Genomic DNA, 24,097 nt, shown 5'->3' with positions numbered 1-24,097 from the left:
CTAACTAGAAAGTTCAGGTACCCTTTGTATAGATATTTAAGAGAGAATGTTGCCAAAATCATTAAAAATACAAAAATCCATTAATTCTTTATATTTTTTTCCGAGCAATTACTTTCAAAATCAACTAATAAATAAATAAATAAATAAATAAAAGAATGTCTTTTAACCCTCTCTTCGTTTGCGTTCTCGTTCCCGGGCAGTTGTGAAGCGGCCTTTAGACTATAACCGTTTCCGTTTTTGATAATTGTAGCAACACATCAGTTCAGAAAGCTGTATGTAAAAAAAACCTTAGTGTCTAATATTTCTGTCAAAGTCAAAACATTTTGTTTGGTTAAATCTGTTGGGATCACAATTTGATTTTTTCTTTATTTTAAAAATAATTAAAATCCAGAGCAATTATGAGTTCAGATTTTGGAGATTCCGCTTTTTCAGACCTCACATCTAAGGCGGGAGATAAAGAGCTACAAGAATTCTTAATGGTAGAAAAGCAAAAGGCACAATTCAATGCACAGGTTAGGTTCAGTCACATTTCTTTAATTTTTCTCATAAATCATTTCCCCGATAAATACATACTAGAAACCTATTCCTTCTAACCCCTTTTATATCTAGATCCACGAGTTTAACGACTTCTGTTGGGAAAAATGTGTGGACAAACCATCGAACAAACTGGACAGTAGAACGGAGACGTGTTTAACCAACTGTGTGGACAGGTTCATAGATGTTTCCTTACTTATTACGAATAGATTTGCACAGTTGCTTCAGAAGAGTGGTGGCATGTGATTTATAGATATTTATTGTTAGTTTGTGGTCTTTTTAAATAAATCCATGTGCAAGGGATCAATAAAAATGTAAGTTGTTCTTTGGATTCATTTTTATTGTGTGGTTTCGAATGCTTTGGTCAGTTATTAAAGACCATGTTATGTAAACCCTTTGTTATTGTTGATAATAAAAGTGAAATTTGGTGAATGTTCATAGTTTTCTAATTTTATAAGATGTCCAGTGATGGATATGGGAAAAAGTGAGTGTTTTATTTGTCCCTTTTGCTAACTGGAGACTTGGCGACTATATGTCAGAAAGAAAGAAAATGTGTTATAGGTATTACTAAAAACTATTAAGTTACAAATTTTAAGAATAAAAATTCAAAATAAGTAAAACTACTGCCAAAACACAGAGTTTTAACACAGGTTAAAAGGTATCATTAAGAAGTTTATCAAGGCTATAATATTCCTTAATATTGGTCTAATCTATAGAGGAATGATTGTAAATAATCCCTACTCTTATGACAGAGAACCCTAAAAGGTGTCAAATCAGGTGATCTTGCTGGCCAAGGGACTAGACCATTACAAAACAGTTACAAATTTCTTAAGGAAAAGTTTGGTGCTTAAACTCTTATCACAATTATTGGATAAGTATAGAGACACTAGTATGGATAAGTATACAAACACCCTGTATAGAGCCCTATTACTATTATAAACTACACTGGTTTGAATAAAACATGCCAAATACTTTTTTTTGTTTGTATATTTAAATCCATTAAACTTTACACCTTCTTAAAGTAAAAGTATATAAATAAATATTGCATTCACTGGAAAAGTATCTTAAAAAAAAGATTGGTTAACTGCAACAATAAAACTTATTTAAATAATTAAAAAACAACAGTATTACAAAGCAGAACATCTAGCAAAACCAAAAGCAATAACTGAACCCTCTCCAATTACACAATATATATAAATTAAAATACAACAACCAACAAGATATACTTATAAAATTATAGTAATTTTTTTTCAAACTTTATATATATAATATATCATTCTTTTATTATCATTATACATACATAATAATTAAACTGTGTTTATACCTATCTGTTATGTGCAATGTTTGCCTTTGTATGGTTAGCAATGCTTATGTTTTATCAGTCATAACATGTTTAAAAAGGGTTTTTGGCTTTAATATAAAAGAAAATATTAATCCAACGCTGCACATAACATATCTGATCAGCCTTTGTGTAAAAAAAAAAGTAAAAGAAAGTGGGATTACTCATCCTTGGACTTTTCTGTATTCGACTCATCTTCCTCATCTGAATAATTGTTTGGTTGCTCACCCGGTTTTAGTAAGCGACCCACATACTCGTATTTTTCTAGGAAAAAGACAATATTATACTAAACAAACAGCCCATTTTTACTTCCAAATTAAAAGTTGAGTCAAAGCTCCAGGCCAAACTGAACATTGAGAAACAATACCTTGGACATTAATATTTAATTCAGTTAATTTAATAACAATTACAAATCTTACCATTGAACTGTAACTCCCACTCTTTAACTGACTCCATTTCCATAGGGGATAAATCACTTAGATCATCATACTGATCACCACCAGGAGCCACATTGAATGTGGCCAAACCTCTGGAAGCATCAGTTCCAGCAAATGCCGCATATGGTCCGCCTGTTTCAATTTTATAGTTGAATTATGTAATTATAATTAATTCATTTATTTGCAAAGAATATTATTAGCTAATAAAATAGCATCATAAGAATTATAAAATACAAGCAAGAATCCCATTGTAAAAGGATAGTTGTAAGGCACAAGTGTTTTAATTATTGTGTAAGGTTATAGTATTGACATGATAATGCAATCATTGATAAGGATGACATAATTAACTAATTACCTGGTCCGTAGAATCTTTTTCCTTTGGTGACATCATAAACTTTTCCATTAACGGCAATAAGGACTCTTCCGTCTTCCTGTTGTCCTGTGTACTGTTTCAATTCCAAAATTGTAAAGTCTCTCTTCTTCATTTTCGGTATCGGTTTTTCTTCCGGTTCGCTCCGTTGTTCTTCCTGGCGGCTCTTAATTATTCGATAAATTAAAAATATACAAGCGGCAACCAGACCGATATTCAGAGGACTCTCCAAGATTTCACTAAAAATACTTTTGAAAAATCCGGTGGATTCGACCATTTTCTCGGCGTCCTCGGCCATTTTTCTGCTGTTCTTGTTTTAATCGAGTGATGACTATACTGTTTATTCAAATATGACACCGTTTATTTATGGAAATATTCAAAAATGTTACTGTGGGACGATAAAAGAATATTAAAATGTCATTCAATGAGGAGTATAAGGCGATTGGGGCAAAGGCCGAAAACACGAGAGGAAACAAATTGAACGAAACGTCAAAGTCAAACGTCAGGGCTGCCACACAAGTTTTTTTTTGGTTAGGTTGGCGACAAACCTGTCAGATGACGAATAATTTAATAACATAACCTAACTTTTACTCTTCTAGTTGATTCGTTTTTTTTCTTTTGATTTTTAGTCCTATTTTTTTATCTATTCGTGAATTTTATAATCGAGAGAATATGAATGAAAAATTGCTTTTAGTAGAGCATTTGAGCGATATTAATAATGTCATTAAAAATACTTTTCAACCTATGCAAAGGATAAAGGTAAATACTAAATGCAAAGTAAAGTTATTATTTTGTTATTTGTATTTATATATTTATAAAAAACATTTTATACAGTAGTAACTATTAGTATTAATATTTTAAAAATAACCTGCATTCAATTATTATAATATTCTTGAAAAGAAAATAAAAAATTATAACTAAAATGGACCTAGGGTTGATTGATCATTTTGTCAAACAACTCAATCACTCTTTGCCATCCATTAAATTTACTTTTGAAAAAGAAACAAATAACCAACTAAATAATTCTTAGATACTCTTGTCATGAAAAATTATAATAGGTTTGAATTTGATATTTATTAAAAAGAAAAATACTTAATCAGTGACTCTAAATTTTAAATTTTTTTTTGGATTCCTAGTATTATAAAAGAAATTGTTTGGTTTTCAGCTGACTTGTTTCGATTCATCTCCACATTTACTGGTATTTGGTGCAACAAGTGGAGGCATTTATATTTTTAAGAAAGACCCATGTGTTTTCTTAAAATTAATTCCTAGCAAGGTAAATTTATAACCTTAATACTTTACAATCAACAAGAACCTTTGAAATTTTTAGGAAGGATCTGCAATGCTAGTTGCCATAAGCGAGGGTGGGCAGTATATTGGTGTAGCAACTTCTAAAGGTCTAATTTTTATTCTTGACCAATTTCTTGAAGATTCCAGCAATCAATACCAAGTATTTAGTGAACATGAAGGGAATAATGTTACATACATTAAGTGGCGCAGGAATGAACTTTATGTAGGAGATGAAGCAGGAAAAGTCTCTGTGGTCACAGCTACATATTCATCTGGGGTTAATTCAATTCTGATTGTCTATGTGCATCATATTCTAAACTTGATAATTTTAGTTTCAAACAAAGGCCATGTTACAAATACCAGCCGCATCTCTAATGACATTAGACTCAGAAATAATTCAGATTGACACTTTTGAATCTTATGTGCTCATTTCAACTAAGACAAAAACATTTTTGTGTGATACAGAAAAGGAAACTTATATGCAAGTTGGGAAAAAGTTAAGAGATGGTAGTTTTGGTGCCTGTTTTTGTCATCATAATGGTGATTCTTTGGGTAATTTCTTCATCTTTAATCATTTTAATAACAGTATGCTGTGTTAAAGATACATTTTTCAGAAGAAAGTATTATTAAAGAAACTTCTCACAATCCGTGTCAATCAGTAATAGAAAATGAATCTTGTAAGAGCCTAAATACAAAAATATACTGTGCCAGGCCAGGTGCTAGAATTTGGGAAGCAGGTTATGATGCTAAAGTACTTGTAACTTACCAGTTTAAAAGTTCTTTAGATGTAGCACCAACCAATTATCTCATAATAGACTCTAAGGAGGAATCTACAATGCAAAAAAAACAATATTCCAAAACTGAAAAGGTACATTGAGAACTAAAGCTGCAAAAAGGTAGTAATAATAAAGTATTTTAGGTGCATGACAATTTTAATTTTCAAAAAATATACCCGCTCTGTGATAAGTTTATTTTAACCTATGATTCTGAAAGAGTGTACATTTTTGATCCCATATCTAGCAAACTGATATTCTGGACAAATTTTTTAAGTAGCATTAGAAACGTTGCCGTCATAAATAACACCTTTTACGTTTGGAAGAACGATTTGGAGATCGGCGTATTTTCAGGTGAGCACATCACTTTAAATTAAGTCATTCCACAAGAAGGTAATATTTTTTTAGTTATGGACTTGGAAAATTTGCTATTAACTACCCTATACAACAAGCAATATTTGCTTTGTGCTGACCTTTGTATAGCATTTACCAAAGAATTATTATTGATGTTGGAAGACTCAAAAAAGTTGTACCTTCTTTCCGTACTTAAGAATAAAATACTTAATCAAGAGGTTGTGAAAAAAATTCAACCTGTATTGGATAAAGTTAATAGTATGAATGCAATAGTGTTTACGAGGAAACAGATCGTGACAGTAGACAATTTATATACAAATGGCTATGAAGAAACACATAGAAAAACTAATAAAGATACTAATAAATATCTGAAACTCTTAATGAAACAATATCAGCTAAATAAAACTCACAGGTAAGTATTTTTTTAGAACACAAGACACACTAAATATCCGGAACTTTTTAGTCAAATTGATATTCCAGAAGTTGCAGATTTACTCAAATCCGTTACTCCTAACGAAATCTATTTAATTTTGAACGGATTTCTTGATTATGTAACTACCGAATTAAAAGAAGATTCTAAAGAGTGGTGCCAAAATCAGTTTTTAAAACAAATATTTGACAGGAATATTACGGTTAAAGATTTAAATTTGGAAAGTGTAAATATGTTAACTGAAGCTGTGATAAAAAGTAATGAATCTCAGAATAATCTTTCTTGCCGGTGTGGCTATCCTTTGCCGAAATGTCACAAACATTTACCAAATTATTATAATATTATTATAGATATTTTCAATAATTATTGTGGTCATAAGGACAAGGTAAGAATAAACACAAAAATAAAACTAGTTTTGCATACCATATTTTTGTTTCAGCTGCAGAAATTTATTCCTTATTTATGGAAACATAAAATCAAAACTGAACCTACTTTAAATATTCCAGGTTTAATTCAATTTAGTGATTTGGAACTTTTAAAGGAACATACTTTAGAGTTGTCCTATGATAGTTGGCATGATATTATAGGTAGGTATATTAATATACATTTAATTAGCAGTAGCAGGTCTTGCTTTATTTTATAAAGAGTAACGCATATGTTTGAAGCTATTCCAATGCTATAAAGAAGGATATAAATTTAAAGAAAATACTTGTTTTTGTTTCTTATTTATTATTCTTTTCCAAGAATTTAATAAAAATATATTTATATACTCTCACTTGGATTAGTTTGTATTTCAGTAGGCCAAGGATATTTCAGAAAAAATATAATTATTCTTTTAGTTCTTCTATTATACATAAGGTGTGTAAGGATTTTATATTTTACTGTCTAGAAGAAATAAAAAAACTTAAATAAACCGTTTAGAACATTTTTTAAAAACTGCTGAAATTGCCTGAATAAATCAATAAAACTTTTGAAAATTTCTCTTGTAAATCTTGGCAGTTGTTTATCCTAAATTTGCAGTTGTTTGACCTACTTCAAAATTCGCCACTTTAAATGAAGCTTAATAAAATTAAAATAAATAAAATCAAATGTTTTTATTTTCAAATATCTAGGATACTTCATAAAGCTGAACGAGGGATTATGTTTAAACTGCGGCGAACGAATAGACCTACAAGGGCTTATTAATTGGTCAGACCTGGCAAAAGTCATTGTATGGTCATTGGGAGCGAAGAATGCCATAAGGATTCTTCAAAAATATGACAGTGTTATACCAAAGGGAGCCTTAAATGTTGATTTTTATTATAGTTGTATATTTGCTCATAGTTTTATGAACAGGCAGCATGAGACCAAAGTCGATGCTGAGGCAATGTTTAAATTTTTGAACAGTAATAATGAGACCGAGTCTGGATGTAGGAAGGTAAGGATTTTTTAGGTTTACATACATATACTAATTTGAGAATAAGAAATATCTGTTTAATTTATAATTATAATTCTATTAAGTATTGTCTTTATGTAGGTACTTTTTTTTTAGCTAAATGACCTCATGATCAAATATTTTAAAAGGAAACACTCGGAGAATAGAAACTTCAGTTTTCATTATACCATCGAGACCGAAGGAGTATGTTCCGCCTGCAATTTACCACTAAAAAATGACTTTTTTTATGAGTGCAAAAGTCTCAAAACATGTTCGCATAAGTTCCACATGTTTTGTTTTGAAAGAAACAATAGAGTGTGTAGCATTTGCAAATAAATTGTCTTTTGTTTTATTTTGAAAAGAAGAAAGAAAACACATGTATTTGCCAAAAAAATTATAATATTCAACATAATTTAATTCAATAAAGGAGGCAAATAGGAGTGCGACTCGATTATAACCGTTCCACAGTAATACCTTGACGTGTAATGCCTCCTTGAAATGACTACGTGGCAAATATAATTATGTACTACATTAATTCAGATAAAAAAGAAAAAATTGAATTCAAAAGGAAAATTATTAATATTTGTCACACTCAATTGTTTATAAAAACCGAAACAAACTGTGAAGTGCTGCAATAAATATGGAATAAAGTTTCTTTTCACGTCCCTTTTTATTTTGTTTATACTATATTAATTTACACTAAACACGTAAAATTACGTGATTTATATTAGCTGACAACAAGAATAATAATAACTACATTTTTTGGTTTTCTCTTTCAACTTCTTAATTAATACGTATCACAAAAACCTTGATAAAAAATGTAACAAAGAAAAAAAACGATCCTCGGAACGAATTTTATATACGTATAAAGTATCAGTCTCATTCAAGACCCAGTAAATAATTAATTCCTTGTACTAAGAATAATACTAAAGGTTGCCACGCCACCAACCACCTGATCCAGTCCAACAATTGCCCAAAGAGCATGTGAGGCTTCTCCCAAGGGTTGGAGAATATTTTTTTTAGGTCTACTTTTTCTTTACAATAGGGGCAAGTTTGTTTTTTGCCCACAATGCACCAGCCTCGTATGCAAAATTCGTGGAACCTATAAAGAAAAACAATAAATTTTATAGAATTAGCAACAATGCAGAGAAATAGGGAAGCACCTACACATGTTCACAACTTAGCTGATATGTGTTTTCTATTACTCCCTCCTCATCTGCAGCGACAAGCAATCGATTTCCACATATCGCACAAACATTAGGATCTAGGTTCTTAGTTGGCATACCTTGAGGTGTATAATACTATAAGAAAAATATAATTTTACCATATATATTAACTGGTAGAAATAAATACTAACTTACCCCAATATGTGATGCCATTTTGTCAGCACATATCTCAGATATATCCCTCCCTAAAACGCCATAGTAAAGCCCATAAAAAATAAATAAAATCGCTGTGTCCATCCACTTATCCGCTTTAGCATTAAAAAGTAAATTAAGTCCAAAAAATGTGGCCATCATGATTACATAACCAATGATTCCAAGGATGTAACTCAGTTTGTACAAAAGTAGGAACCATTTATAGACCAACCTGAAATATTTCAATCATTTTTCATTTTTTTTTGTCTCAGCTTCGAATTTACCTTGGAGTGGTACCGTTCAAAGGTTTTCGAACTGCTTGTCTAAAGATAAGACCGGTTATACAGGAAAAAAGCAACCATATAAATATAAATCTCCACCACTGACTTTTTAAGCAAATTGCAATAGGAACTAGCCACATGCCCAAAAGGGTGACAATCTACATAAAGAGATATTTGTAAAAATATTATGAAGTTATTAAATGTGACAATGAACCTACTGAATAACTTCTATAATGTCGCCTTTTCCATTCTATTAGTAAAAATTGGGCCACTACAAGAGATCCTATGAGAATGAGGATCATTTCCATATGCATCGCTTCATGTCCTTTATGTTTTTCATGCATACGCTGGTGTTCATATCTGTAAGTTAAAAGATTATGTAGAAAACAGTAGAGACTAATTAATATTATGACAATCCTAATTTTTTCAATAACAAATCCCAACTAATCAAATCAAAAGCCTTTTTTAAATCAATAAATACTATAACCACTATTTGTCCCTTGACCAATGCTTTTATAATGGTGCTAATAAAATCAATTTGGTGAAATGGTGCAATTTTATATAACAATTACTTAACTTACCTAGCTTTTTCCTCTGAAGTGAGCTGTTCTATGGACTAAAGATATTATCTTATCAGTTTAGAAGAAGAAATTAAAAAATTTTTAATACCTACCCTATTTCCTAGATCAACTGGTTTGTGTAAATCCATTTCGTGTCCTTTATTATATTAATAATTACTAGATTAATAAACTGTATAAAACTCATAGATTAGGTCTAATAAGATTTTTATCAAAGTTCCTAATTCAGAGTATGAAAAATTTGCACCTTTGAAAACATCATAGAAAAAAAACACGTCACAGTCGAAAAAATCAACAAAGAAGTGAGGTTATGTTTGACTATGTTGTGGCATTTGGTGGGACTGACTAATAATCGGTCGGATAGTGTTTATACTTAATTTTATTCAAACGAGTAATATAAAATACTTCATAACTCAATTGTAGATGACGTTATGATTAGTGAAGTGGAATATCTATAATAAAATTTGCGGTCTTCTTTTCTTGTGGCCTGATGTTCTTACCTTAAGACCACTCAAGGCTATTGTTATAATCTATTTTTTTCAAATTTATTCACGCTTTAAAGCAAACTTGCTTAATCATTCAAGAAAATATAATTGTTGTGTATTAGAATTTTTTTGACAGCAGTGAGTTTCATGCTAAAAGATGAATAAAACAGAACATTTAATTTAAGAGAACTTATATGTATTACAAATGTTATTCATAAGTCACATTCAACTGTATCTTTTAATATAAAAATTCTTAGGGGATCTCCCTATTTTGAAGTAATTAAATTTTGCGTTGAATTCTGTTGCTCAACAATCCTTTTCCTTTCAGGGTTTCGATGTTTTTCCAACTGTTGAGCATTAAGTAACCAAAACGGTCTGTTTTCTCTCGGCCACGTATTTAACCTGTTCACTAGCTGAACGTCTCCTCTGGCATCTGTTGGAATATTTTGTGCAGCATCATCACTGCTTTCACCGAATCTGTTATTAATTATTGTCATATCGGTAGAATTTACATTGTTTTCTTCTGCAGGGTCACGAAACCTCGAAGCCACTTCTGGGTAACCTTTCGGTGATATACCGGCATATGTCGGCCGTTGAGCAGATGAAAGAACAAACAGAGAAAAAACGCTTACGATGCAGATCTAAAAGAAAAACAATATAATTAGGATTAAAAACAACAATTAATAAAATATTATTAAATAATTATTGATCTAGGCTCAACAAGTACTCGCGGAAGTAACCCAACTTCTGAAATTAAAACCAATAAGTCCAAATGAATATGAAACATAGATAAATTGAATTACCGCATCTTATATTTCTGGTATTATTTTGTCTATATAGTTTCTTATTTATACAATTGAACGATTAATATAGTGAAAATCATTCAGACAGAACGTTGCCCAAGGATACAATAATACCTAATTATAGTTACATGATAAATATTATCAGTATGATATCCTAGCCTAATTTAAATTGTTAAGCTAAATAAAGTATATAATATTTAAATGTATACCATAAAAAATAAGTACTTACCACGATAATCTTAAAAAACTGATGCATGTTGCTGATTTCTGGTTAACGCAAAGAATTTAAATTACCGACTTACACGCATTAAAAATGTATACCAAATATATCAATGCCAACTGTGTCGTTTGTGGTCAAGCATTAAAACTCGATTGAGTACACCAACTTGCAGTTAATTTGGTTTTATGTATTGACTAACGAAACAAGTATTTGGCGAAGAACGAACGAACGCGATTTTATAATTGGTTCATGCGTCAAGAAATTTTCCTGTCTTTGTCTGGTCAGGCTTTTTTTTTGTTTTCATTATTATTGAGTGTGGGGAATTTTACTTTCCGATACGGAATAACAAATATCGAATTTCAAATAAACAGACATTTATGAGACTTATTTCCAGTTATTAAAATTGTATGTCTTTACGCGTTATTTTAGATACTAAATTTACCTCAAGTTACATTTTAAATTATTTCTCGGCTTCTATGGGCAGTGTCGGAAAAATTCATCTGCTCTAATACCATTATAACCCGGTGTTTTCGTGATGTGGGTGATAAGAGCAAGACGATGTTATAGTTAGTTAGGGGGCTCAGACAGCCGTCCCGCCCTGAACAACAAACGCGCAGGGTTGGACGTCTGTCTGCAAAGGACGGCTCAGGCGCCTCATCGAAGCGCCTCCAAAAAAAAATGTTTTCCAAAACTCTCACCCTACTTACCCTTTAAACGCCATCCTTTCTCCCACGGTTTTTTCGCTGCCTGGCAGCAACCACTTCTCCCCTCCGAAGCTATTAGGTAACGAGGGCTAGGAGGCTCCCTTTCTGTCCACCATCCTACCTAGAAAAAAAAAAAAAAAAAAAAAAAAAAAAAAAAAAAAAATGGATTTAAACTATGATGACCTGGCAAAGAAAACGGACGTACCTGGCAGGAGGTATACACTGCACTAAAATGGGAGACAAAACAAAGGATATAGTACCCCAGGTGGGTTCCGGCGATGCCGGGGAATCCCACTCCTTTTATCAAAAGGACCGTCCCGAGGATTCTGGGGGGGACAATCACCCATTTGATGCCGATAGAATCGCCTATGAAAAAGAGCTCCTGAACAACTTTGGAAGAAGAAAAAGCTTGGCAAGGTCACCGCCAAGATATGAGGAGCTCTCTTATGAAAAGAAATTAACTGAACAAGAAAACAAGACCCAAATAACCGAAGAAGAACACAAAAAAAGAAAAAGAATAAATACGTCACCAGACCAAGAAGAATTAACAAAGGTAAATAAGAAAAAAGAATGCGAGGGCGCTTCTCTTTTAAATGAAGTGATTCAAAACCTTGCCAAAATCACTACAGAATTAGAAAAAAATGTGGAACAAAACACAAAAAAACAAATAAAAGAACATATCATTAAACTAAGAAGACAAATAAACAAATTGGAAGGAGATCAAATTAAAAACTGGATTGCAGACAATAAATTCGAAAATATCAAAAAAGTAACGAAAGATGCAGATGTACAGACGGAACAGAAGGAAGAACCAACCAAAATAAAACATATTGAAATATGCAATAGCTACGAAGAGTATACAAAGATAGCGAAGGAAATATGGCACGAAGAAATATTTACCAATACAGCCATCGAAATAGGAAGTCCTATAACAAACAGTGATATTCATGTCAAAACGGTGTGGGTTAGTAACACTGATCAAAACATGGAAAAGGGGATTCAAAGAATCTTTATTGAAAAATATCCGCAGCTCCAAGAGATAACTGAAGACTTTGGTGTATTGGAACAAAGAAGTCGGATCCGAACTAAAACAAATAACACAAACAATTGTGGACAGACAATTACAAAAATCATTAAAATAACACATAACGAAAGTGAGGAAAATATCTTCCTACACTTATTAAAACTGAGGGAGGAGTGCAGGGACGACGAAACGATTCTGATGCACGCATTAGACAAAATTGAACATCTTAAACTTAGGAAAATGGCAGAAGCTGTTTTTCATGGGTCAAATACAAAAATACTCATCTTAACTAAAGAACAAAACAACGAAATAAAAATAAAAGAAAGGAAAACATATGCACTTATCGTTGAGGGAAAAAACACAAACTTTCAAGACACAATAAAAAATGTTAAAAATGCACTCTTGGAGAGTCAAAATAGGGAGAACATTCAGACAATGAGAAGTACTAGAGATGGAAAACTTATTATAACCGTAGACAAAGACCAAAAGGTACTAAGAAATATACAAAAAACACTGGAAGACAAAAACGAAGGAAATAAAATTTGGAGACTCGAAGAAAAAAAGAAAAAAGAATGTATTCACATTAGAGACATTGATGCTGTAACTGGCTTGGAAGAAGTCTTATCTGCACTGAAAGAAAAAATACCCAATATTGATGACATGGACTACAAAATTAGTGAACTTAGGCCTGCCAGCGGAAACACACAGGTAGTAACAGTAACACTAAATAGAGACGAGGCTGACAATCTTATCAAAACGGGGTTTATAAAAATAGGCCTTGTCAGATGCAGAATCGAACGAAGAGTGAGGATCATCAGATGTAATAAATGCTGGGAGTATAACCATATCTCCCAAAACTGCACAGGAAGTGATAAGACGGGACTTTGCTTTAATTGTGGGAAAAAAGGGCACTCTGCTAACCAGTGCGAAAATGAATCCTTTTGCCCATTATGCGAAATGAAAGGGCACAGAGCGGGAACCATAAAGTGCGGTGTGTTTAGGAAACATCTGGCAAAAGCCCGGCAAGAAGAGTCCAGGCAAGCACAATTAGTAAATCAGCTAGTGTAAATCCACAAAATTCAATCCACTAAATACATTTAAAGTCCTACAAATAAATTTAAATAGATGCAAAAACGCACATGATTTACTGATGAAGGAAATCGCGGATGAAGACTTAGATTTTGTCATTGGACAGGAACCCAATAAAATGAGGTCACAAGCATTCTATTGTGATAATGATAGCGATTGTTTTATTTACGTTAAAAATGGGATAAAAATAAACTGCTTTGAAAAAGGAAAGGGATATGTATGTATTGACATATCATTCTTTGCAATAATGTCATGTTATTTTTCGCCAAACGGGACCCTGGAAGATTACCTGACACTTATACAAAATATCGAAACAAAAGTAAGAAAATACAAAAATAAGCTGATAATTTGTGGTGACCTAAACGCAAAAACGCCATTGATTGGTTCAAGAGACTCTAACGAGAGAGGAAGGATACTAGAGGAATTAATGACAGCCAATGGATTAGTAATTCTCAACCACGGAAACACTCCTACCTTCTCAAACACCTCTGGCACTTCGATCATAGATTTTACCGCTGCCTCGATGCATATTATTAACGATATAGACAACTGGAGAGTGGACGAAACTACAGAGAACTATAGCGATCACAACAACATACAGTTCGAAATAAAAGTAAATTCTGAAACAAAAACAAAATGGAATCTCCCCAAAACATACAGATGGAAGGTAACTACAGAAAACCTACAAAAATTTAGCCAGGGATGCAAACATAACTTTACTTCTGATCTAACTCCAGAAAAAATGATGGAAATCTTAAGAAGGGATTGCAATACTTACTTTAAAAAAAAGTCAAACTTCAATAAACACCAACCAGTTTACTGGTGGAATGATAAAATTGCCGAAAGTAGAAAAGAGTGCATCAAGTGGAGAAGAAAACTCATACGAGCTAGAGCCAGAACTATTTCCACCGAAGAAATCCAGAATATCCAAGACCAACAAAAAATCGCTAAAAATAATCTTAAACGAGAAATAAGGCAAAGTAAAGTTGAAAAATGGAATAACCTGTGTAGAGAACTTGACGAGGATCCTTGGGGAAAAGCTTATAAAATTGTTACGTGCAAATTAAATTTAAGACAAAAACAAACACCAGATGAAAAAACAGTAAACGAACAAATAAAAAAACTATTTCCACAAAAAAACAAAATTAAATGGCAGCATGCGACTCAAGATATAGAGGAAGATTTTCCACCTATTGACTCGTCGGAAATTCTGAGGGCGATAAAAGAGACAAAGTTAAAAAAGGCACCAGGGCCTGACCTTATAACCCCGGAAATCCTAGTAACGTGGGTCTCGCACAACATTGGACCAGTTACAAAAACATTTAACCAATGCCTCAAGAAGGGCGTTTTTCCAAATATATGGAAAACTGCTAAGCTTGTTTTAATAGAAAAGCCCAAAAAAGATAGTCTAGGTAATACTGCGTATAGGCCACTCTGCCTAAATGACATGGCGGGAAAATTATTTGAACGTGTTATTAAAAACCGTTTATGCCAAGAAATTGAGGAAAAAAATTTAGTAAGTCAAAATCAATATGGTTTTACGAAAGGCAGATCTACCATAAATGCAATACAAAAAATTAAAGAAATATCTGAAAAAAATAGAACAAAAGCACACAAAAATAGGGAAATCTGCCTTATGATTCTCCTTGACATAGAAAATGCTTTTAACTCAGCACCCTGGGACAAGATAATTGAGGCCATGGAAACAGGAAAAGTTGCGTCGTATCTGACGAAAATTGTTAAATCCTATTTGTCTGAGCGCAAAATTATCACCCCCTATGGAGATATAATAGATATGACATGTGGAGTTCCACAGGGGTCGGTACTTGGACCGACCCTATGGAACATTTTTTACAATAAGGTTGTCAATCTTACGCAGGAACAGGGTGTTGAGTTGATCGCTTACGCAGACGACCTGGCAATTATTGTCAGGGGTAAAAGTACTGAAATAGTAGAAGATAAAGCCTATTATTCAATACATAGAATAATAGAGACTCTTGAAAGCATGGGAATTAGGACGGCCACACAAAAGACAGAAACAATTATAATAAACGGCAAAAGAAACATAAGAAATATTGACTTATACATACAGGGAAACAAAATTGAAACGACTAACACAGTAAAGTATCTTGGGGTCACTCTAGACCGGGATATAAAATCAAAGGCACATATTAAACAAATCTCGGAAAAAGCTTTTAAAATGATAAATCTACTGTACAGGCTAATGCCGAAAACAAAGGGACCCAAAGCTTGCATTAGAAGGACAATCGCTAGCACAGTAACCTCGGCTATTCTGTATGCGGCCCCAACATGGCATAGAGTTTTAAAATACAAGCATTACAACAACATTTTAACAAGAATAAACAGAAATCTGGCAATTATGATAACTTCGGCCTATAGAACGGTGTCAACAGAGGCCGCCGAGGTTCTTTCAAAACTGCCACCCATGGATTTAAGGGTAGAGGAAAGGGTGAACGTCTATGAAAACGGACCTACATACAAAACGGAAGCTTATCAAATTTTACTAAGAAAGTGGCAAAACAGATGGATGGAATATAGGGGATGGGCAAAGGTTTTTATCAAGGATGTAAAAAGGTGGACAGAAACTGAGTGGACGGGAAACATTAATTTTTTCCTGACTCAGGCAATTACAGGACACGGTGTATTTAAAACCTATTTAAACAAAATAAAAAAACAGGAAGATGACCTCTGCTGGATCTGCAAAATGCAGGACAATCCTGAACACACGCTCTTTTCTTGCAATGCGTTTGAAGAGATAAGAGAGGAGGCAAGGAGGAAATGTAACAGTGATATTACTATGGAGACAATAGCAAACCTACTTTTAAAAAGTGAAAATGATTGGACGGCTGTAACAGAAATGCTAGAGAAAATAATGAAGCAAAAGGAAAAAATCGAAAAAATGAATGAAAATTCGGAAGTATAGGAACATTTTCAAAACAAAATAAGACAAAAATTTTAACAAAATGTAAAACAACGGACTACAGATTATGACATACCGCATCTCTTCTGAAGTAATGCCTCAGGGCGGTCCCAGAAGAAAAACGCAAAATGCGAAGAGAGGAAAGGGTTTTTAGTGGGTCGGGTACATGCCAAGACAGGCCCCCCATCCCCACACTCCCTCAGGCGCCCGAACAACAATGCCTGGGGGGTCTGCTCGCAGATTTTCCTTAACCTCTATAAAAAAAAAAAAAAAAAAAAAAAAAAAAAGGGTTGGGTTGGGTTGGGTTGGGTTGGGTTGGGTTGGGTTGGGTTGGGTTGGGTTGGGTTGGGTTGGGTTGGGTTGGGTTGGGTTGGGTTGGGTTGGGTTGGGTTGGGTTGGGTTGGGTTGGGTTGGGTTGGGTTGGGTTGGGTTGGGTTGGGTTGGGTTGGGTTGGGTTGGGTTGGGTTGGGTTGGGTTGGGTTGGGTTGGGTTGGGTTGGGTTGGGTTGGGTTGGGTTGGGTTGGGTTGGGTTGGGTTGGGTTGGGTTGGGTTGGGTTGGGTTGGGTTGGGTTGGGTTGGGTTGGGTTGGGTTGGGTTGGGTTGGGTTGGGTTGGGTTGGGTTGGGTTGGGTTGGGTTGGGTTGGGTTGGGTTGGGTTGGGTTGGGTTGGGTTGGGTTGGGTTGGGTTGGGTTGGGTTGGGTTGGGTTGGGTTGGGTTGGGTTGGGTTGGGTTGGGTTGGGTTGGGTTGGGTTGGGTTGGGTTGGGTTGGGTTCCCCCTTGAGGAGCCGCTGGACCTTGACGCTGGTGGAGGGGGCTCAGACGGCCGTCCAGCCTTGAGCACAAAAGCGCAAGGATGGACGTCTGTCTGCTAAGGACGGCTCGGGCGCTTCACTGAGGCGTCTCCAAAACATGCTTCCCTAAATTCTCCCTACTTACCCTCTAAGGTAATCCTTCTCCCACGGTCCGCTGCCTGGCAGCAACCACTTCTCCCCTCCGACGCTATTAGGAAACGAGGGCTAGGAGGTTCCTTCTTCTTCCCCATCCTTCCACACCTAAAAAGAGAAAAAAAAAAAAAAAAAAAAAAAAAAAAAAAAAAAAAAAAAAAAAAAAAAATGGACCTATCCTATATTGACCCGGCTGGAAATGGAAAAAAAAAAAAAAACAAAAATATGACAGATACAAACAAAGGAATCCAAGTTACGGAGCAGGGGGTCGGATCCCCAGTTCCGGTCGGTGATGGGGGTGCTAGGGCGGGCCCTCCCCGACCGTCAGCCAATAACCGTCAAGTATCAGGGGTAGGAGACCAGGCTCGGATACTTAGCAAAGATACTGGAATAAACACAGACAAAGGACAGACAGCAGAAATGAAAAATAAATTTCTGACAGCTGTATTCTTGCAAAGAAGAAACTCAATTAGTGAAGGCTGTGAGCAGGCAAAAAGAAAGAGGCTAGAGCTCTCAATGGAAGAAGAAAAAAGCCCATACAAACAAAGGGAAAGCCCGGAGGCATTTGTAGTGAATGATGCACTAGAAGCAATTACACAAATCTCCAAGAAAATGGAAAACTACATTGAACAAAACACAAAAAAAGAAATAAAAGAATTAACGATCAAACTAAAACGTCAGGTAGCTGTACTACAAGGAGCCGCAGTCCAGAAATGGCTACAGGCACATAGGTACAGCAAACCAGAAGTTTTGATATTAGACGCAGACACACAAACAAATACACAAGACCTAGGGGGAGGAACACAAACAAGAAACATAGGCACACAAACAGGAGCGTGGATGACGGGAAAGGAGAATATACTTACCCAAATGCCGGAAGAAAGGAACTTAAACTCATGGAGGCAATATAAAAATTTAAAATGGTCAAATAAATGCTACAACAGAACAGAAACTAAGATAGGAAACCCGCTAGACACAAAAGACACCACGGTAAAAGTAGTGCTTGTGGAAAATGATGATATTCCTATGGACAAATATATACAGAGACTATACAGAAACCGATTCCCCGAACTACGTGAAATCGGGGAAGAATATGAAGTGGTAAAGCGAATCACGAAGGTGAAGTACACAAACCGGGTGGACACATCATGCCAGAAAATTGTAAAAATATCACTAAAGGGCACTGAAGAGGACCTTTTCGAAAAACTTATCAGGCTTAAAGAGGATACCGCAGACGATGAACACGTAGCTCTACATCATATCAAGAAATGTAACCTGGAGACTCTCAGAAAAATGTGTGAAATGATTTTCTACGATACGGATACAAATCTGACGATATACACGACAAGCGCAAATGTAAAAGAGGCTGAAATAACTAAAAATAAAGAGCGCTCAACGTGCGCGCTAATAATTGAAGATAAAGAAGACATAAAGACATTGGTGACGGGTATTAAAACAAATTTAATAAATACAGCTGCAAGCAAATCAATAAAATCCCTACGAACTACAAAGGAAGGGAAACTAATAATCGTTACTGAACAAAATAAGGAGGCAGTGAAATACATCAAAGAAGCCGTAAATAAAAAGTTTACAAATGCTAAAATTCGTGTTAGTGGAGTGAGGGAGACAAACTTAAATGAGACCTTTCACGTAAGAGGCATGGAGATTACCACAACAAAAAACGAGATTAGGACAGCAATAGAGGGAAAAGTTGGGGATCTAAATGAAGACGAAATAAAAATAAGCGATTTCAGGCCAAATCGTGATAACACCCTTGCAGCAACTATTAACATAAGTAAGGAGAAGGCGTCAATACTAGCACAGCATCGATACATAAGAATAAGCATGGCGAACTGCAATATAGAAAAAAGGCTGCAAGTTACAAAATGCTCGAAGTGCTGGTCCTACGAACATCACGTGAGGGACTGCGATGGGCCAAACAGGAGTAACTTGTGTTACAGGTGTGGAGAAGAAGGTCATCAGTCAGGAGCATGCGTTAAGGATGAATTTTGTCCCCTGTGCGATACAAAGGGACACAAGTATGGAACAGGGAAATGTACAGCCTTCAAAAGGGCCCTCGCTACCATAAGAAGATCATCATACGCTAAGAACCAAAGAATATACAGCAGTGAGAATGAAAAGACTCGGATAAACGACTATGATAATTCCACGATACATGACAGTAATCAAACCGATAATACTGTTAAAAACACCTGTGATAGAACAACCGACTGTGATAGAACCTGCAATAACCCGGGGACTAGCGACTGTGATACTAGTCTTTCGGACCTACCTGTGATATAAACTCTAGAACCTAAAAAACTTTAAAACTTTAGAACTTACCTGTATAAAACTTTTACTTATTTGAACCTACCTGTAATATTTAAAGAAACTTACCTGCGATAAATCTCTAAAACTTTCCTGTGAAAACGTATACCTACTTCCTAGTAGAAAACTTACCTGTGCGATATAACTTCTGTTTGGTGCTAGAAAACATACCTGTGAAAATTTCTGCCAATACTAAGAAATGTCCCCACTACAAATCAAAATACTACAAGCAAATACGCAAAGAAAAGTTGTTGCAGAGAATCTGGCAGAAGCGATAGCTCAAAGATTGGACTGCGACATTTTATGTATACAGGAACCGAACAAGAAGAAATCAAAAATAAGTGGACCTTATACCTACAAATCAAATGAACCCGATATAAATACGCTGATAAGAATCACAAAAACAAGCAGAAACCAAACGCTTATTTCAAGGATGGAGAGTTTTGACAACTTTACCTGCATCCAGACAGGCAACAATTTTGTCTACTCTGTATACATATCACCAGCCAGTTCCATCCAGACCTTCGAAGAATTCCTTAACACACTCTTTCTTGATGTAAGGCAAAAGCTGTCCCAAAGATCAAAGGGAGTCATTGTGTGTGGAGACTTCAATTCAAAAAATACGGCATGGGGAGGCAACAAAACCGACGCGAGGGGAGAGTTACTACATACAACAATAATGTCCCAAGGTCTAATTATCCTAAATGACGGAAAACTCCCAACTCTGTCCCGCAAAAACGGATCCTCGTATATAGACCTAACCCTTGTCTCAGAAAACATATTCAAAGCAGGGGTTACTTGGAAAGTACTGGACGAAGAAAGCCTTAGTGACCATCGCTATATATTCATTCAAATCGGAAATAAAGAAAGAAAGCACACATACATAAACTACACAGACACAGACATGCTAAAAAAAGGCTTCGAAGAACTAAAAAGGAACAACTCTGGAATGGACATAGACCAACAAATAGAAAAAATACACAAAATATACGGAAAAGCAGGAAAACGTTTAAGAACAAATGAAAATTATCAACTCCCATATTGGTGGAACGAAGAAATTAGTCGCAGTATCCAAGAAACCAGAGAAGCGAGAAGAAGTCTCCTGAGAGAAACAAGAGATGACGAAAATAGAGAACTTCTCAGAACTATATACAAAGAAGCCAGGCGCGAATTAACAAAAAAAATAAAAAAGGCAAAAAAAAACAAATGGAAAGAACTCTGCAACAAATTAGAAAACGACATATTTGGACAAGCTTATCAAATAATAAAAGGGCAAATGAAGCGACAACCACCAAAAATAGCATTAACTGAAGAAAACAAAAAACAGATATTTGATAATTTATTCGTCACCAGTCCCCCGGAGGAAATCGCAAAATTAAATTGCGAAACGTCTATCACTCCACCTGCAGTTACAGCAGAAGAACTGACGTACGCTGCAGGAAGAATAAGAATAAGAAAAGCCCCAGGGCCGGACACGATGCTACCAGAGCACGTCAGGACCCTAATTAATGAAAATAAAGATTTTTTCTGTTCCCTATACACAAAATGTATAAAGGCGAGCTATTTCCCGAACAAATGGAAAAAAGCAAAACTAATTCTATTGGAAAAACCAAAAAAAGAAGAACAAAACGAAAAAACTTATCGACCCATTTGCCTCCTGGACATTATGGGAAAAACATTCGAAACCATCCTCAATGAGAGACTAAAGACTCAAATCGAGAGAAACGGCGGACTAAACCCGAACCAATTTGGATTCACAAAAGGAAAATCCACAGTAGATCCTATAAAAAAAATTATAGAGCAGGTCAAGAGGGTCCCCAGAGAGATTGTGAGCTTAATTTGTATTGACGTTAAGAACGCGTTCAATACGGCTAAATGGGACATTATTGTTACAAAATTAAAAAGACGAGGTATCGACAATTATTTAGTAAACATGATTATATCCTACTTTGAAAATCGCAAAATTCAAATAACCAGGGAAAGCATCAGTGACGTAGGGGCCGGAGTTCCTCAGGGATCCGTACTAGGACCCACCCTTTGGAATATAATGTACGACAGCGTCATGCAGGAATGTGTCGATATCCCTGTAGAAACCGTATGCTACGCAGACGATTTAGCGGTGCTGATTAGAGCGGCAACGGTTAAACAAACCATTGAGGCAGGGAACAGGGCACTACAAAAAATTAGCCGCTGGATGACAAAAAACGGACTAAGCGTAGCACCTGAAAAAACATCGGCTGTCGTATTCTCTTGGAGCTACGTACACCGAAGAGATATCAGATTTAAGATGGACGACCATGACATAATTCCCCAGAAGACCGTAAAATATCTAGGAGTCACACTGGATTACTGCCTGACCTTCAGCTCACATATTAATACAGTCACTGAAAAGGTTGAGAAAACAACAAAGGCATTAAACGCGCTCCTTCCAAACATAGGAGGCCCATCCAGCTTCAAAAGGAAAGTCATGGCTATGTCCATGCAGTCCATTGCTCTATACGCGGCCCCCGCATGGCACGAAGCCACGAAAATTGCTAGAAATAAAAATAAACTCCTGTCGTGTCAAAGAAAATTTGCATTGAGGTGCATAAGCGCATACCACACAGTCAGCGTAGACGCAGCTCTAGCTATTGCAGGCTTAGTACCAATTACCCTCTTAGCAGAAGAGCGAGCTAATATCTATGCAAGAAATAAGGCAGAGAATCCAACAGAAGTAGAAAAATCCAGAATAGCTTCAGAGGAAAGATTACTAACGCTAGAGAGATGGCAAAGAAACTGGTCAGCGGCAACGGAACAACCGAATGAAAAAAGCAAATGGACAAGACAATTGATGCCGGATATCAGGGTGTGGGCGAATAGGAAACACGGACAGGTGGTTTATGGTATGACACAGTTCCTGACGGGGCACGGCTGTTTTGGGAGCTATTTATTCAAATACAAAAAAAGACAAACACCAACTTGCATGTATGGAGACGCACAAATGGATGACGCTGAACATATGCTGTTTCATTGCGAAAGATTTTCAAGGCTAAGAACGAGTACGGAAATAGAAACAGACACAATCCTAAGAAAGGATAACTTAATAGAGACGATGTTAAAAAATAGAGAAAACTGGAATTATATAAAGAAGATGATGGAAAAAATGGTAGAAATAAAAGAGAAGGAAGAACGGGAAGAAATAGGTTAAACAGAGAGAAAAAAGACAAAAGCACCCTCACTCTGAGGAATATTTCCTAGGAAACAGTGCCGGAGCGAGGAGGTGCAGGACGGGGTGATGTTAGTGGGTAGTGGAGATCTTAACCATCAAAGACTCTGAGTCCCACAGTACTTGATAACAAGTCTACGTAAAGGTATTTTACACCCCATAAAAAAAAAAAAAAAAAAAAAAAAAAAAAAAAAAAAAAAAAGGGTTGGGTTGGGTTGGGTTGGGTTGGGTTGGGTTGGGTTGGGTTGGGTTGGGTTGGGTTGGGTTGGGTTGGTTGGGTTGGGTTGGGTTGGGTTGGGTTGGGTTGGGTTGGGTTGGGTTGGGTTGGTTGGGTGGTTGGGTTGGGTTGGGTTGGGTTGGGTTGGGTTGGGTTGGGGTTGGGTTGGGTTGGGTGGTTGGGTTGGGTTGGGTTGGGTTGGGTTGGGTTGGGTTGGGGGTTGGGTTGGGTTGGGTTGGGTTGGGTGGGTTGGGTTGGGTTGGGGTTTGGGTTGGGTTGGGGTGGGTTGGGTTGGGTTGGGTTGGGTTGGGTTGGGTTGGGTTGGGGTTGGGTTGGGTTGGTTGGGTTGGGTTGGGGTGGGTAGGTTGGGGTGGGTTGGGTGGTGGGTTGGGTGGGGTGGGTTGGGTGGTTGGGTTGGGTTGGGTTGGGTTGGGTTGGGTTGGGTTGGGTTGGGTTGGGGTTGGGTTGGGTTGGGTTGGGTTGGGTTGGGTGGGTTGGGTTGGGTGTGGGTTGGGTTGGGTTGGGTGGGTGGGTTGGGTTGGGTGGGTTGGGTTGGGGTGGGTTGGGTTGGGTGGGTTGGGTTGGGTTGGGTGGGGTGGGGGGTTGGGTTGGGTTGGGTTGGGTTGGGTTGGGTTGGGTTGGGGTGGGTTGGGTTGGGTTGGGTTGGGGTGGGGGGGGGTGGGGTGGGGGGGGGGTGGGGTGGGGGGGGGTGGGGTGGGGGGGGGTGGGGGGGGGGTGGGGGGTGGGTGGGGGGGGTGGGTGGGGGGGTGGTGGGGTGGGGGTGGGGGGGTGGGGGGGGGTGGGGGGGGGGGGGGGGGGGGGGGGGGGGGTGGGGTGGGGTGGGGGGGGGGGGGGGGGTGGGGTGGTTGGGGTTGGGTAGGGTCTGGGTTGGGTGAGGTTGGGGTTGGGGGGTTGGGTTGTGGTGTTTGGGATGGGTTGGGTTGGGTTGTGTTGGGATGGTGGGTTGGGATGGTATTTA

At 36.5% G+C, this 24,097-nt stretch overlaps 5 protein-coding genes across 6 annotated transcripts; 2 read left to right on the top strand and 3 right to left on the bottom strand.

The window, feature by feature from the left end:
- The first annotated feature begins 302 nt into the window (after positions 1-302).
- On the top strand, positions 303-858 carry LOC126744554 (mitochondrial import inner membrane translocase subunit Tim8). The gene is made up of 2 exons (XM_050452011.1): positions 303-512; positions 610-858. Exons 1-2 carry the CDS (start codon positions 399-401, stop codon positions 778-780), a joined length of 285 nt encoding a protein of 94 aa, XP_050307968.1. The 5' UTR covers positions 303-398; the 3' UTR covers positions 781-858.
- A 645-nt stretch (positions 859-1,503) lies between these two features.
- LOC126744535 (membrane-associated progesterone receptor component 1-like) lies at positions 1,504-3,164 on the bottom strand. The gene is made up of 3 exons (XM_050451977.1): positions 2,666-3,164; positions 2,293-2,442; positions 1,504-2,137 (listed from the first exon to the last, which is right to left on the bottom strand). The coding sequence occupies exons 1-3, from the start codon at positions 2,976-2,978 to the stop codon at positions 2,034-2,036; spliced, it is 567 nt and encodes a 188-aa protein (XP_050307934.1). The 5' UTR covers positions 2,979-3,164; the 3' UTR covers positions 1,504-2,033.
- A 98-nt stretch (positions 3,165-3,262) lies between these two features.
- LOC126744533 (BLOC-2 complex member HPS5 homolog) lies at positions 3,263-7,596 on the top strand. 2 transcript variants are annotated; one of them, XM_050451974.1, is made up of 11 exons: positions 3,263-3,439; positions 3,846-3,956; positions 4,011-4,247; positions 4,303-4,522; positions 4,588-4,838; positions 4,890-5,097; positions 5,152-5,509; positions 5,561-5,912; positions 5,967-6,114; positions 6,640-6,944; positions 7,059-7,596. In XM_050451974.1, the coding sequence occupies exons 1-11, from the start codon at positions 3,353-3,355 to the stop codon at positions 7,275-7,277; spliced, it is 2,496 nt and encodes an 831-aa protein (XP_050307931.1). In that variant the 5' UTR covers positions 3,263-3,352; the 3' UTR covers positions 7,278-7,596. The 2 variants fall into 2 exon arrangements, with proteins under 2 accessions (XP_050307931.1, XP_050307930.1); XM_050451973.1 differs by having other exon boundaries at positions 4,585-4,838.
- Positions 7,597-7,783: 187 nt separating this feature from the next.
- On the bottom strand, positions 7,784-9,454 carry LOC126744534 (RING finger protein 121). The gene is made up of 7 exons (XM_050451976.1): positions 9,254-9,454; positions 9,162-9,196; positions 8,799-8,940; positions 8,584-8,738; positions 8,303-8,531; positions 8,109-8,242; positions 7,784-8,043 (listed from the first exon to the last, which is right to left on the bottom strand). The coding sequence occupies exons 1-7, from the start codon at positions 9,287-9,289 to the stop codon at positions 7,821-7,823; spliced, it is 954 nt and encodes a 317-aa protein (XP_050307933.1). The 5' UTR covers positions 9,290-9,454; the 3' UTR covers positions 7,784-7,820.
- Positions 9,455-9,817: 363 nt separating this feature from the next.
- LOC126744493 (uncharacterized) lies at positions 9,818-10,895 on the bottom strand. Its single transcript, XM_050451929.1, has 2 exons — positions 10,676-10,895; positions 9,818-10,284 (listed from the first exon to the last, which is right to left on the bottom strand). The coding sequence occupies exons 1-2, from the start codon at positions 10,700-10,702 to the stop codon at positions 9,910-9,912; spliced, it is 402 nt and encodes a 133-aa protein (XP_050307886.1). The 5' UTR covers positions 10,703-10,895; the 3' UTR covers positions 9,818-9,909.
- Positions 10,896-24,097: the final 13,202 nt, after the last annotated feature.

Source organism: Anthonomus grandis, chromosome 14, assembly GCF_022605725.1.
Source record: "Anthonomus grandis grandis chromosome 14, icAntGran1.3, whole genome shotgun sequence".
Classification (NCBI taxonomy): domain Eukaryota; kingdom Metazoa; phylum Arthropoda; class Insecta; order Coleoptera; family Curculionidae; genus Anthonomus; species Anthonomus grandis.
Note: the sequence above shows the minus strand (reverse complement) of the source record. Positions and strands in the feature narration are given on the sequence as shown.

Bases quoted from the DNA above. Each gene is read 5' to 3' on its own strand.
- LOC126744554 (XM_050452011.1), top strand. From the start codon at position 399: ATGAGTTCAGATTTTGGAGATTCCGCTTTTTCAGACCTCACATCTAAG. The intron at 513-609 runs GTTAGGTTCAGT...TTTTATATCTAG, and splicing joins AGGCACAATTCAATGCACAG to ATCCACGAGTTTAACGACTT.
- LOC126744533 (XM_050451973.1), top strand. From the start codon at position 3,353: ATGAATGAAAAATTGCTTTTAGTAGAGCATTTGAGCGATATTAATAAT. The intron at 4,839-4,889 runs GTACATTGAGAA...AAAGTATTTTAG, and splicing joins AATATTCCAAAACTGAAAAG to GTGCATGACAATTTTAATTT. The intron at 5,510-5,560 runs GTAAGTATTTTT...GGAACTTTTTAG, and splicing joins CAGCTAAATAAAACTCACAG to TCAAATTGATATTCCAGAAG.
- LOC126744534 (XM_050451976.1), bottom strand. From the start codon at position 9,289: ATGGATTTACACAAACCAGTTGATCTAGGAAATAGG. The intron at 8,243-8,302 runs GTAAGTTAGTAT...TTTTTCTTATAG, and splicing joins AAATGGCATCACATATTGGG to TATTATACACCTCAAGGTAT. The intron at 8,044-8,108 runs GTAGGTGCTTCC...TTTTCTTTATAG, and splicing joins CAGCTAAGTTGTGAACATGT to GTTCCACGAATTTTGCATAC.
- LOC126744493 (XM_050451929.1), bottom strand. From the start codon at position 10,702: ATGCATCAGTTTTTTAAGATTATCGTG. The intron at 10,285-10,675 runs GTAAGTACTTAT...TTTTTCTTTTAG, and splicing joins AGTTTTTTAAGATTATCGTG to ATCTGCATCGTAAGCGTTTT.
- LOC126744535 (XM_050451977.1), bottom strand. From the start codon at position 2,978: ATGGCCGAGGACGCCGAGAAAATGGTCGAATCCACCGGATTTTTCAAA. The intron at 2,443-2,665 runs GTAATTAGTTAA...AAATTGAAACAG, and splicing joins AAAAAGATTCTACGGACCAG to GCGGACCATATGCGGCATTT. The intron at 2,138-2,292 runs GTAAGATTTGTA...TCTTTTTCCTAG, and splicing joins GTGGGAGTTACAGTTCAATG to AAAAATACGAGTATGTGGGT.